This window comes from Dioscorea cayenensis, chromosome 16 (assembly GCF_009730915.1).
Source record: "Dioscorea cayenensis subsp. rotundata cultivar TDr96_F1 chromosome 16, TDr96_F1_v2_PseudoChromosome.rev07_lg8_w22 25.fasta, whole genome shotgun sequence".
NCBI classification, from domain to species: domain Eukaryota; kingdom Viridiplantae; phylum Streptophyta; class Magnoliopsida; order Dioscoreales; family Dioscoreaceae; genus Dioscorea; species Dioscorea cayenensis.
In genome coordinates this window covers 23,447,019-23,459,673 of record NC_052486.1, presented here as the reverse complement: position 1 = coordinate 23,459,673, position 12,655 = coordinate 23,447,019, and the positions used below count along the sequence as shown (strand labels likewise).

At 36.1% G+C, this 12,655-nt stretch overlaps 3 protein-coding genes across 5 annotated transcripts; 2 read left to right on the top strand and 1 right to left on the bottom strand.

Annotated features, from left to right (window-relative positions):
* Positions 1-1,139: 1,139 nt before the first annotated feature.
* LOC120279411 (protein SENSITIVE TO UV 2-like) lies at positions 1,140-6,070 on the top strand. 2 transcript variants are annotated; one of them, XM_039286339.1, is made up of 9 exons: positions 1,140-1,561; positions 2,126-2,164; positions 2,270-2,388; positions 2,764-2,909; positions 3,543-3,574; positions 3,654-4,031; positions 4,558-4,626; positions 5,112-5,194; positions 5,801-6,070. In XM_039286339.1, exons 1-9 carry the CDS (start codon positions 1,199-1,201, stop codon positions 6,042-6,044), a joined length of 1,473 nt encoding a protein of 490 aa, XP_039142273.1. In that variant the 5' UTR covers positions 1,140-1,198; the 3' UTR covers positions 6,045-6,070. The 2 variants fall into 2 exon arrangements, with proteins under 2 accessions (XP_039142273.1, XP_039142275.1); XM_039286341.1 differs by having other exon boundaries at positions 5,787-5,973.
* On the top strand, positions 6,024-8,789 carry LOC120279412 (protein SENSITIVE TO UV 2-like). Of its 2 annotated transcripts, none has more exons than XM_039286342.1 (5): positions 6,024-6,155; positions 6,245-6,381; positions 6,440-6,564; positions 8,047-8,252; positions 8,330-8,789. In XM_039286342.1, exons 1-5 carry the CDS (start codon positions 6,049-6,051, stop codon positions 8,637-8,639), a joined length of 885 nt encoding a protein of 294 aa, XP_039142276.1. In that variant the 5' UTR covers positions 6,024-6,048; the 3' UTR covers positions 8,640-8,789. The 2 variants fall into 2 exon arrangements, with proteins under 2 accessions (XP_039142276.1, XP_039142277.1); XM_039286343.1 differs by having other exon boundaries at positions 6,245-6,351; positions 8,330-8,786.
* Positions 8,790-9,572: 783 nt separating this feature from the next.
* LOC120279604 lies at positions 9,573-12,544 on the bottom strand. Its single transcript, XM_039286533.1, has 5 exons — positions 12,398-12,544; positions 12,186-12,282; positions 11,918-11,987; positions 9,942-10,841; positions 9,573-9,850 (listed from the first exon to the last, which is right to left on the bottom strand). The coding sequence occupies exons 1-4, from the start codon at positions 12,497-12,499 to the stop codon at positions 10,778-10,780; spliced, it is 333 nt and encodes a 110-aa protein (XP_039142467.1). The 5' UTR covers positions 12,500-12,544; the 3' UTR covers positions 9,573-9,850; positions 9,942-10,777.
* Between the last annotated feature and the right edge of the window lie 111 nt (positions 12,545-12,655).

Sequence of the window (12,655 nt, the reverse complement as noted above, 5' to 3'; positions counted from 1 at the left end):
TTTTCGAAGAACATGACTTGTATATCTCAATGTAAATTTTGTTTGTTTTCAATTGTAAGGCAGGTTAAATTTCATTCGGGTTTCATTTCATTGTTTAATTTACGTTGTAGTTGTGTACATTTCCGTTTCATTGTTTAAATATACCATATATCGTTTAAACATCGATGAAATATTTCAAATTACGAGTGTATCCGTTTAAAAATAACAATGTCTCCGTGTAAATACATTCAATTCGTTGTAAATACACAATGTTTCCCTGTCATCGTCGGTTTATTAACAATGCCTAGTCGGCGACAGTTTCATTGTGACCGGATCCTCTTTCGACTACAGCTCATTTGAAGATGAAGTGTACTTGACCAATCCGATGGAAATCAATTTCATTTTTCGTTCGAGAAACCGATTTATATATTTTCGGGTATGATAATGAGGGAGAACAACAAGATGTAATGCAACTCCCTTGGCATTGTCTATCGTAAAACCAAAGCGAAAAGTCCCTTCAAAAGGTTGAACATGATGTGATTTGGCGCTTTCCTTTCCCACCATTTTCGGGGCCAAAAATGGGATTTCACAACATGGGACCCATTTGAAGTGAGCAGTAGGGGGTAAAAGGGAAGTTAAACACTAACTGGAAGGGTCATCGTGGTGTGTAAAAAGTAGGAGGGGGTTTTTGGGAAGTTTTGAAAATTACGAGGGGTGAACAGTAATTTTCCGGGAAATTGCCAAAAAAACCCTTTAAGTTTGTAAAATTGCCAAAAACACCCCGTTAGTGGGTGAACAGTAATTTTCCCTTATTATAATTATATCTCTAAATTTTTTTTTTTAAACTCGGGGATGATTATGTGATCTTTTTCATATTGGGTGTATCTTATTCTTATTGTTATTATTATTATCATTATCATTATTTTGAGAATGATTTAAGTTAATGATTTAAATTAAATATTCAAAAATTTTAGGGACGTATATGCAAAAAAAAAAACCCAATTATTTAATGTTTTAATACTTAAAATGTTCAAAATTATAATAATAATAATTTATTTTGAAAAGAAGAGCACGAATCGTAAAGCACCGCACGTGTTTGAGCACCGCCAAAGCCCTATATAAATGTCTCCCCTGAAACCCTGCTTCTCATGACTCTCCAGTTCTCTCTCCCAACGCCGGCTTCCATCGGCCGGGAAACGATCGCCGACGATCGCCGGAGATGAGTCTTGATGGGATCGATGAATGGGATGAGAACTTCTTGGATGAAGCCATCCGCGTCGAGCTCGAGGCCATCTCCTCCCGTAACCTCCCGTCCTCCGATCCTCTCCGAAACCCTACCACGCCGTTTCGACCAAACCCTCAACCATTCACTTCGTTAGGTTTCGATGGCGTTGGTGAAAGTGTGGATCTATGTTTCTCGCCGCCCAGGGAGCTCTCTCAGAGGTTCGTGGAGAAACCCCAACCCAGTGTTCTGGTTGAGGATTGCGAGATCGTGGAGCATTGGGTGGGGTTGAGGAATGGCGCGTGCGATGGTGGTCGAATCAAGAAGGATGGAGAAGCCAAAGAAGTTGAGAAACTGAAGGTTAGGGTTTTGTTATATGACTTTCTATTGTTTTGTTTCTCTAGATTCTTTTGAGCAACGAGTAACGATTCCCCCTTATGGCGATGTGTATTGGGAGAGAACAAGTTCGGCAATGCGATCGCTTGTATCAATTGTAAAGTGTTATTGGTCTTGATTCTTTTTATGGGTTTTCAATAATCATTATCTTCTTGTTTTGTTGTTTGCTTGTTGTCTTGATTGGTTGAGGTTTTTTTTTCAGCTTTAGGGTTTTTGAAAGATTTGGAATCTTCTTGTTTGGTTGTTTGTCTTGATTGATTGTATTTCCTTTGAGTTTTTCAAGAATTGTCATCTTCTTTTTGGGGTCTCCCATCAATGTAGATAAGAAAGTTGGGCTCTAAATAATTCGGAGGAACTAATTGATGATAATTTCACTATTCTGTGTTCCTATATTTGATTTTCTTGATCATACGGGATTTTTGTGGCATTTACTTGTTAAACTTAGAAGTACATGATTTCATGAATAGTAGTCTTATTGTTTTCTTGAAATAGATAATCTTATGGTTATGTTTTAATACTGATTTGCAGAGAGAATTGGGGCGTCTATCCAAGCAGCTTAATCATATGGTACACATTTTTGGCCTCCCTGTTGAAACATAGTTGAATTTTCAATTTTGAATGTTTTATGATTGCCAAGTAAAAGTCGCTGATTCAATAGTTTTCGGTTTGTAGGAACATGAATGTGCAGAACTCCAGAAGGACAGATCAAAGAAGGATGAGCAACTTAAGTCTGCTTTTTCACAAATTGAGGCTAAAGATGCTGAAATCAATCGATTGAGTAAATCCAATATGTGAGCTACATGGCCTTTCTTACTCAAAATTTTTTAATTATAAGGTTGGCTTTTGTTGTTACATGTTCCTTGTCAAGGGCATTAGCTCCATGGCTTTTCAACAATCACATGCTTTTGTTTGCTGTTATATAGTAGTGCTTTAGTGGATTGTAGCATAAGTTAAGTCCTCCTCCATCAAACATAACTTGTATACAGATACCTGATACTCAAGTCTCTGTGTCTTTTATTGTGCTTATCATTTTACTTCATTTTGGTAATATGCCACAGGATAGGCAAAAGGATCATTCAGCCGTGGTTTAAACTGCATATTACAAAATTTTAGATTAATATGACTGAAATTGATCATTGTCTTTCTTTGCGTGTGTGTGTGTATAGCAAGGCAATTTCACAGGCTGAGCAGAGAAAAAATACTAGATCTTCTGTGAAGGTCAATAAAACTGTTGAGCCTACAGGAGAAGCCATTCAGGCTGATGGAACATCTTTAGTCTCTGAACTGAAGCGACGTGTGGTAATTGATGCAGGTATATGGCATGCTAATTTTTGTTTCCACCTACAGCATACAAGATGATCCGGTCCATTTACTGTGGCCTATATTGTTGGAAAGGTTTTTACACTAACAACCATGTCCTTTGAAGCATTGTGACTTCTTAATTATGGATCTAGGTGCCACTTCATAAATATGAAACTGAGTAGGAAAACTTAAGATTTTCTAGTGAGATGAAAATTCATGAAGTTGATACTTATTCATGTTTTAAGCCATGCAAATTAGATTAATGTCTTGGATTATTGATTTGGAAGCGTTTGCATGTATTGACCGGTGGAAGCAAAAAAATTTATTTGTTCTTAGGATACCTTAAACCTACTTTTATATTTGTGGTTTGCATACATTGACTGGTGGCTTCTTAATTATGGATCTAGTTGTCGTTTCCTACGTATGAAACTGAGTAGGAATGCATAAAATTTGATAATATGAGATGAAAATGCAGGAAATTGATATTTATACGTGTTATAAACTAAATGCAATATTAGATGAATTGTCTGGATTATTGATTTGTTTGTCCTTAGGATACTTGAAGCTCTCTCGCATATATGTATATGTTTATTATTTTTCTTATATTCATTGACAATTTGCTTGTGAATTTGATATTTTCTAGGTTTGACCACATCAACTGGACTCCCTTTACAGGTAGTTTTGCAGAACTGGTGTCCCCGCATTGTTTCATGTGAATTTAGAAGTTATTAATATTGTCTGACTGTGTGTGCAGGAGAATTCTTTTCATGAGAATACTGTTCAAACGAAGTCTAGTAAGGAAATAGGAGTCCAAACAGACACTGTTCAGCATTGTGGTCTTACTGCATTGAAGGATGAAAAAATTGGAGCACATGGTGTCTCTAGCAAGCTGTGTGCAATCTGGGGTACTGGAGATCCTGAAATGTCTGGACAGAGTTTGGTCTCAAAGTTGTTTATAACATGTTCGCTAGAATTTTCTGTACTCTTCAGGTGCATGAGTACAGAATCTCAAAATACTCTGGACACTCTGCCAGACAAACCTTCTTCTAATGTATTATCAAATGATGGAAAGAACTTGAATCAGCCAGCTGAGATTACCAAGGTTTCTTGCCTATATGCAGTACTAATGAAGGTGTGCCGTCTGTTTTGATTCTTTTGACATTCAGTTAATCACAACTTTTACTGATTCATAAATTTGACCACAATTCTGGTTTTGTGATCTCATGCTGTTTTTCTTCTTTATTATCTATAATGATTTCATTCTCTATCTCATGAATTGCATGGAGGAACATGGGATTTTGGATTTTCTTTCTCATTTAGTACTTTTCTTTTTTGATCTGCTGCTCTTAGAGCACCTCAATATTCATTTGTTTGGGGTTAATCAATGGAAGTTACGTGTTGAAGTTGCATTTTTCATCATTGATCTTCATTTACCAAATATGGTAGTGAACATAATCTTAAAATTTTAAATTTATTGGAAGAAAATAATTTTGGACGAGGAAATTTGTTTGACCTTTTTCTTTATATGTATCTGCAAATGTAATTACTTCCAATTATTTGATAAATGCTGTACATATAACTTATGGATTTTTTTATTTTGCAACTAACAATATTATGGGATTCCTTTTTTATATATATATATATATATATATTCACAGATTCATAAGGGCGTAGTTCAGCTGGATGCTCTAGTCAGCATTCTACTTGACCTTTGTGACCTTGAAAATGTGGGTATTGTAACTTATAATGAAATAGCTTGCTATCTTCACTTAAAAGTCTTTGTTGTTCTGTGTGGTGATATTTATAGTTTACCTGCAAGCAATGGGAAATGGATCTTACAAAGTAATAGCTTTCTGTAACTGTATTTTATGATATATCTTTCCCATGAGATGATAGTTGTATCTTGTCTCTGAGCGAGTACTTGGTATACAATTTACGAATACTTCAATTAGATTGTATTGTTTACTTTTCTCCAGCATTATATGACAAATCTTTCCAAATGATAGTTGTATCTTTGTCTCTAAGAGAGTACTTGGTATACAATCTATCAATACTTCAATCAGGCTGTATTGTTTACTTTTCTTCAGCATGATAAGTATTTTTGTATGAAAATTTTCTTTTGAAGGAAATCCAATGATCCTTAGGATGCTATTTTTTTTTTCTGTTATAATTTTTTGTGCTTTGTTGCATTAACTTGTTTGTTTATGTGCAGGCTGTTTTTGTCCATTGTTCTCTGCATATTTTGTATGTCGTTTTGCAACACGTTTTGTCCTGCAATGCCAGATATGACATAAGGTAGATATTATCAATCATGGTTCAATTTTCTGGAATATGTTTCTTATGACATCTGTACTTATTTCATGGTCATAGTTCAAGTTTCAAGGGTATGTTTATTATCACATCTGTATTTATTTCGTAGTCATAATTTAATTTTCAGTGATATGTATCATGTCTGTATTTATTTCGTAGTTTTTGCTTTTGTATGTCTTTAATCTCAGATATATTTCTCATTGGTACCAAAAACCACCCAATACCATATTAGTATACTTCATTAGGATGTGTATCAAGAAATTTAATGATATTTAGTTTGAAATCACCCTATTTATGCTTACCATACATTCATCATTTCCCTAAAATTAATCTCATGGAAAGAGATTTTGTTTTTCACTGTTCCAGTCCACATGATGTCTTCTGTGGATTTGTCATTGCCTTGGTAGCATCTCTTGTGATTATTTTGTTGTTATTCCTGGCCCTTTTTGTTTAAAAAACTATGATTTGTCTCACCAATGCCTTCATAGTTCTAAAATTGCAATTTACATTTTGGTAGATTTTTATGTGTTTTTTTTTTATTCCTCATATGCTTATATACTTAATATGATCTTTCCAGTGTACTCTGGTCAGGGACAATATCTGTATGGAACAGTGTTCCAGTAGCAGCACTCATATGGAGAAAACCATGAAGCAGAAAATTCAACTTATAAACTTTGATGAATTTGGAAGTGTGCACATTGGAAAAATGGCATCTGGAATTCCACTGCACACAGAAGATTTTGATTTGGGATATTTATGTAAGACTAGAGGTGGGACTGGGAGTCCCAATAAAGGCATGATTCTTTCTTCTGGAAAATTGGATTTCATTGTTTGAGAAAATGCAACAAATTGCTTCTGGGAAAGTAGAACAGAAAGCTCAGATTTTGGCATTTTCTATCATGAATCTTATCTGGTCTCAAAGTGAGCCTAATGTGGTGAGGGAGAAGTAAGTTATTCATGAAAATTAGCTTGTCTGGGTCATTATTTGTTCTTTGTATGATTTTTGTAATTCTAATGAGATTTTGCTTTTTGTAGGACTGGTCTATTGCCATTGTTGGAATGCATGTCACAGCTATTACAGAAGGATGCAGGCTTGCTTGTACAAATGCATGCTGTTCGTCTTCTGTTTTCTGTCTTAAACTGTACATCTTCATTCTTATCTATTTCTACCTGTAGGTAATTCCATGGGGTGGTTTAAGAAATTTACTTTGTTGTTCTTTTATATTGCAGGTCCAAAGGTATTGCTGATGTTAAATTGCGGGACTTCACAGGATATCTCAGCATTGGAGGGTGTGATTTCCTGTGTTCTTGAAGGATTGGCACGAACTTTAGTTCAAGCCAGAACTGGTCCTCAGGTTTGTCTGCTTGGAGTCCTCTGTGGTAGTTAATATGCCTGCTTTAGTATTTAGATAAATGCACCACAAAGTCCTCCATATTTCACTTGACCTAATAATCCTTTGGCGAAAACGTATATTTCAAATTCTTGTACTTTTTAATCTTTTTTAATTTAAATTTAATTATATCTTTTTTTAAATTTACTTAATTACCCTTATTTTTCTTCACCACCACCCCCTCACTCACCAGCAAACTTGCCCCTGCAACCTCATATGTGCGCTCCGGCGAGCTTACCCTAGGACCACAGGCAAGATTCCGTGTGCAAGGAATAGCTCGTCGGGGCTGGGGTGAGGTTGGGGCCAGCCGTGTTTGCCTCAGAACTGGCTTGCTGTGGCTGGGCCGAGCATGTCCCATGAGTTCACCAAACCTTGGTGAGCTTGTTGGAGGAGATGGAATATAGGGAAAGACAAAAATACAAAGGGTAAAAAAGTTAATTTTGCATGAATGAGGATGTTAAAGGTATGGATTTTAGAAGCAAGGAGCCTTTGGCCTTATTGGTTATCTTGAAATCTTCAGGGACTTGAATTCCATTGTAAATTTCCCAAGGTTATTTTCCCTAATATTTATTACACCTTATGTTTGTCTGTTTGGAATCCTGCTGTAGTTAATGTATCATTTTTTAAAAGTCATGTTTTTAAATTTATTCTATCAAATCTTCTGGGCTATACCCTACAGCGCTCCCTCTCAAACACTCCTATATTGCCTGTGGGTATCTATGTCATCTGGCTGTAGACCTTTTGGAATTCATTCTGTTTGTAATAATTTCATTCAATTCTTATTGTCTGTGTGTATATTTGGCATGCCTAGTTTACTCTAGCCATGGGATACCTGGTGCCAATAGACCTGAGCCAATGGACTTGAGGGTTATTTTCATAGATTTATTTAAATGATCAAATCTATGAAATATGGCTGATAGGGTAATCTTGTAGTGTTCTTGGGGGCAACTTCGGGTAACCCCACAACCAATTATAGCATTTGATGTTTATCTAACGTATCTTTCCCCTTGTGTTTACGGCAATTAGAGGAAACTAAGTAGTAAGGATTTGTTCCAACTTTTGGTAGGCCAAAAGGGTTGAATGTTTGGTATTAGTATGTCTCTAGTTTTTTTTGTTGGTGGTTATTGTATTTAACATGTGGATAAATAAATCTAAAAGATAAATGCGATTGAAAACGTTTGAATGAATTTTTAGATATTATTTTGAGACAGTTTTTTGCATTGGAAGATTTTAGTCTTGTTTCTTATTTATTTTGCACATGGATACATTAAAATAACATGGATGTATGTAGGATGGCAAAACTTTTGGTATATATTATTTTACTATTTCTTTGTTTTCTGGTCTCTACCCTTACTGCATCCACTTTTTAGAGAGCCTTTCCATTTTAATTCTTTTTTGCAAGTTATTGTTTGTCAACCATATGATAGAGCAGAAGGATTATTGCAGGATGTGAAATATCAGAAGCAGGTGATCATTTTGCTGGCATTCATAGCATCATCTGGCAAATCTGGTTTTGATGTCCTTATTAGTTCAGGCAGAAATAAGGGAGTGAATTTCCTTGAGTTGATAATGCAAGTATTATCATCTGGTATGAATACTGCTGAAATAGCTGATAGTGTGAACTTTGAAGACCTAGACCTCCACAAACTAAGGTAATTTTTTTTTCTTTCTATTTTGTATGGTTTTTGTGGAAGTATAAAAATTTTTCCTTTTTTGTATTTGTTTGTAGAAGTTCACTAGTGAGAGAAGCGCTTATTCTCCTGAACCGGTTGGCCTCGCACCCGGCCCTTTCCAAGTTCACATTGGAAGCTCTTACCTGCAGCAACACAGTTACTAGTTTGACAGTAGATGTTGTAACTAGGCTGTGCAGGAAAAACAAACCTGGCAGTAAGAATGCTGGTGCTGGCAGAATAACTAATTTTGCGCACACAGATGCTGAGATTATTGAGCTTGCACGGTTGTTCAGGACCAGATTTTTTGCTTTCCTCGGGTGCAACCTGATTGCCAGTGGTAAGCTTTTAACTGCCCTCTTTAATTAAGTGAAAAGATTTTGAGATTTTGGGATGATACCACAATATATGTTGTATCTGATGTGATATTGTGTACAACAGTTATGCATGGTAGGGTAGAGCATGGTTTACTTGGTTGTGGTTGTAGGAAATAACTGACCTGAAAAAATCACCCAATAAAAGCTTATATGAAAATGCCACTCACAAACCATACTAGACAATACAATAAAAACCCAGGATGAAAAGGATCTTCAAGTTTAAAAAATAAAAATGAGGATAATAGAAGTAATAATAAAATAAAGTCTAACAAAAGACCGAGCGGATTCGGATGAAAGCCTCATGTTACCTGAAAGCCTCATGGTCACCACGTCCAGATGACATTCTATGACCGACCGTTTTGGTCTGAATGGCTCAATAAATAAAATCATTTTAACAGCCCAGTAAGGGGGGCGCAGAAAGGGACATTGAGAAGACCCGTTCGCAGCCTCGCACAATGGCTCATGGGACGGTCTACTGGTGGCCAATTAACGCGGTCTCGTTACCCACGAAATCACTAAAAATTAATTTTCGATTACCTCGAATGTGGCAGAAGAAAACGGGGAAAAAAGAAACTGCGAAAATCGTTACGCAAAATAATAAATGGCGGCGCTAAAACGTAAAAAGGCGGCGCAAAACGCAAAATGACGGCGCAAAAATGAAAAAGGCGGCGATAATTTTGAAATGACGGCGCAAAACACAAAAATGGCGGCGCTAAAATAGAAAAAGACGGCGCAAAAAAACATAAGAAGACGGCGCTATAATAGCAAGTCTACTCATTTACAGATTATATTATGATGGGCTGGTGGGCCGTTGCGACCATTATTAAGGCCCATGAAGTGTGGGACCACCAAGCGGCGTGGATGAAATTTTACGTTTCTCGTTGTTTTGTTTATTCTTAAGGTGGATAATAACAGGCCATCAAGCTTCAAAGAAAGGGTTACATTACATATATAATATATATAAGGACGAAAGTTTTTATTTCGACATGGGTTTCCTTTTAATATATTTTATTCGATTGTACAATTCACTGAGTCGAAACTCCTCCTTGCTGCAAACAAAATAAATATCACGCTAGAGATTCAGTAAAGATCGAAGCCAGTGCAAAATGTATTCTACTTGGGAAGAAGTCAGCTTCGAGGAAATTTGTAAAAATTTCTTCTCACGGCATAATTAGTCAATCAATAAAGATAGACTCAAATACTCTGCAGAAACAACAGAGAACCATTATTGGATGAAAAGTAATTTCTTTCTAAAAAGCAAAGGAGAAAATTATCAAAACCTGCTTAGAAATACCTTCTAGTGATCCAATTGAAGTTTCAATTCGTTGCTTCTGAAAATGCTCCTCTGTAGACAACCAAAGACATAAGCAATTGGCAGTTTTAGGTGTGACTATAGATAGCTCCTGTGATTGATGATGATGCTTCTAGAGTTCATTTGAGCAAAAATTGCTTGTCTTGCAATTATGAAAGCGCAACAAAGACGCAAACAATTCATTCTAAGATGCGTGCCCGTCTCATAAGATGCCAACAAAACATTGTGCTTTGGTAAAAAGAAAACAAGTTGCCAGAGCGAGAACGATGACATCGACGAGGAAGCGCTATGACATGCTTTTCAAATTAACAAGAAGACCATTTCCAAAGTGTTTCCACCTTCCATGGCATATTTCAAGATGTTTCCAATGACCAACTTCAAAGGATGGTTCTAGAGTACTTTGTTTTTCTTTCACAGTAACCTCAGCCTAAGTATATACAGTGCGACGAACAAAAGCAAATTCAGCACCGAGATGTCATTTTATTTAATAATCATGCGACTAAGCGAGGTTCCAAACTCCTGAAGGCAATGATATAGTAATAGTGAAGAAAGTCAAGAATGCTGAAAGAGCAAAACTACCTTTACATACACATGTTTTCACAGGTTATTGAATTCTAACAACCATGACATTCAAGTGAAATGTGTTAAGACATTTAATTTTACATTACAGCTTGTGAAGGGGATATTTAAGTGAATAGAATTCACATAAAATCATTTTTTTAATCAATTTTTAAAATGCTTTGTAAATATGTATTCAAAAGTTTCCATTTCTAATGTGATGAAATGAGAAACAGGTGCTGACTAACATACTTACCCGCTTAGCATGCTGCAATGCGGCCATCAACATTGATTGGTGGCACTTCATTGATCAATTCCATTGTTCTGCATTTATTCAAGCAGTGATCAAAACCTTTTAGACTTAAAAAAAAACATTATGTGGCCGTATGTTTTTTGGTCACAGAATCACTCAAGGAATCATTGCACATAAATTATATGTTTCGATCATGTGCTCGAACTTAAGGACAATGACAAAACAACACTATATCAATTTTAGACAAACTGAAGATGTTGAGCAAGTAATCCTAGAACATATATCAAACTGACGTCATACTGAAATTTTATACAAAAACAAAATGTTTAACAAATAATATTTGATAACACCAGTGATATAATATAACAGAAAACACTCAGAAAGAAGCGCACTCCCAAGTAATACTATTCTTAGACGTATGGAACATTAAGTTATAACAACTTCCTGATCCCAAACCTCATCTTGTTTCTTTCACATTGCGACAAACACTACATACATACTGTCCGATGACCATAACACCCAGCCATAAACTTCCCTAAAAGTGGTCCACACAAAAATAAAAGGCAATTATGAATCTTTCATGGCGAAGAACTCTAATATTCCAACACACCCAACCTATTCCAACTGTATAAACAACAAAATCGAGAACTAAGATCCAAAATTAAAGACCCTAGAAATGAACTTCAGGGTTGTTCCACAAGAAGAGGGAGATAATGGGTTGAATTTTTCCCTTTGTATGGAAAGTTTTTATCATTATTTTCATTGTCATTATTTTTTTCTTAATTTTTTCCTAATGAAAAATTAATAACAAAATTTGCCTGAGTTTATAGCTTGCACTTTGCAAGGAATCCTCAAATGATAACAAAGGGATCATTTATCAATCATCTGGTCAATGTATTTTGCCATCCATGCCCTAGAAAATCTAAGGAGTAAAGGACTCAACAAATTGGCGTTAACAATTTGTTAACGCCAATTTGTTGAAAAGGACTCAACCGTTAGTATCTAAGATTCAAAAGCATATGACAATAACTGCATGAATCGAGAAATAGAGCAAATAGAAGACGAAACTATAACAATCGAAGAAACCCTTGAATAACACCAAGAAGGTTAGAAGAAGATCAAGAGAAAGGGATGATGATGGCTATACCTGCATCCATTTGGATGAGTGTTCATAGATGAGCTAAGATTCACGAAGTGTCTGCAACGAATCTGATACACTAAAACAACGATTTAATGCTAGAACAATAATCAATTTTCGGAAAAGATCAAACAGAGAACGAAGGTATAAAACCATAAAAACACATCTCACATCGGAGAAACCCTAAAATAAAAACCCATACAAAGATCTAAAAACCCCTAAAATAACATCAAGAACTCAAAAAGAAGAGCAAGAGAAGGGCGTTTGATGGGGGTACCTTCATCCATTTGGCAGTAGGTACCAAGATTCAACAGCATAGCAACGAATCCAACGCCCCCAGACAAGGATCTAATGCTGGAACAACCGCCAATCCATAAACAGAATAAACAAAGAACGAGGCTATCAGCGAGCTAACGATCGGAGAAACCCTAAAATATAGCATCAAGAACGCAAGAAGAAGAGCAAGACAAGGGCATTTGGTGCTGATACCTTGATATGTGCTCGCTGAAGAGGGTGTTGATGGCCCTGAGCTTGTGATCGGAGAGGCAGGGATCTAGGGTTTCCACGAGATCTGATCGCCATTATCGGCATTCCAAGCTCCGCTCCTGCTCCGACAACACTCGCAGCTGGAGAAACAAGAATGTAGTTCGCCTACCATGAATATATATATAGGCCTTATTAACGGGTCGGATCTCATAATAATTTCCAGACCCGAATCCGATAAGTTTTTCTTTATGAATTTTTGTT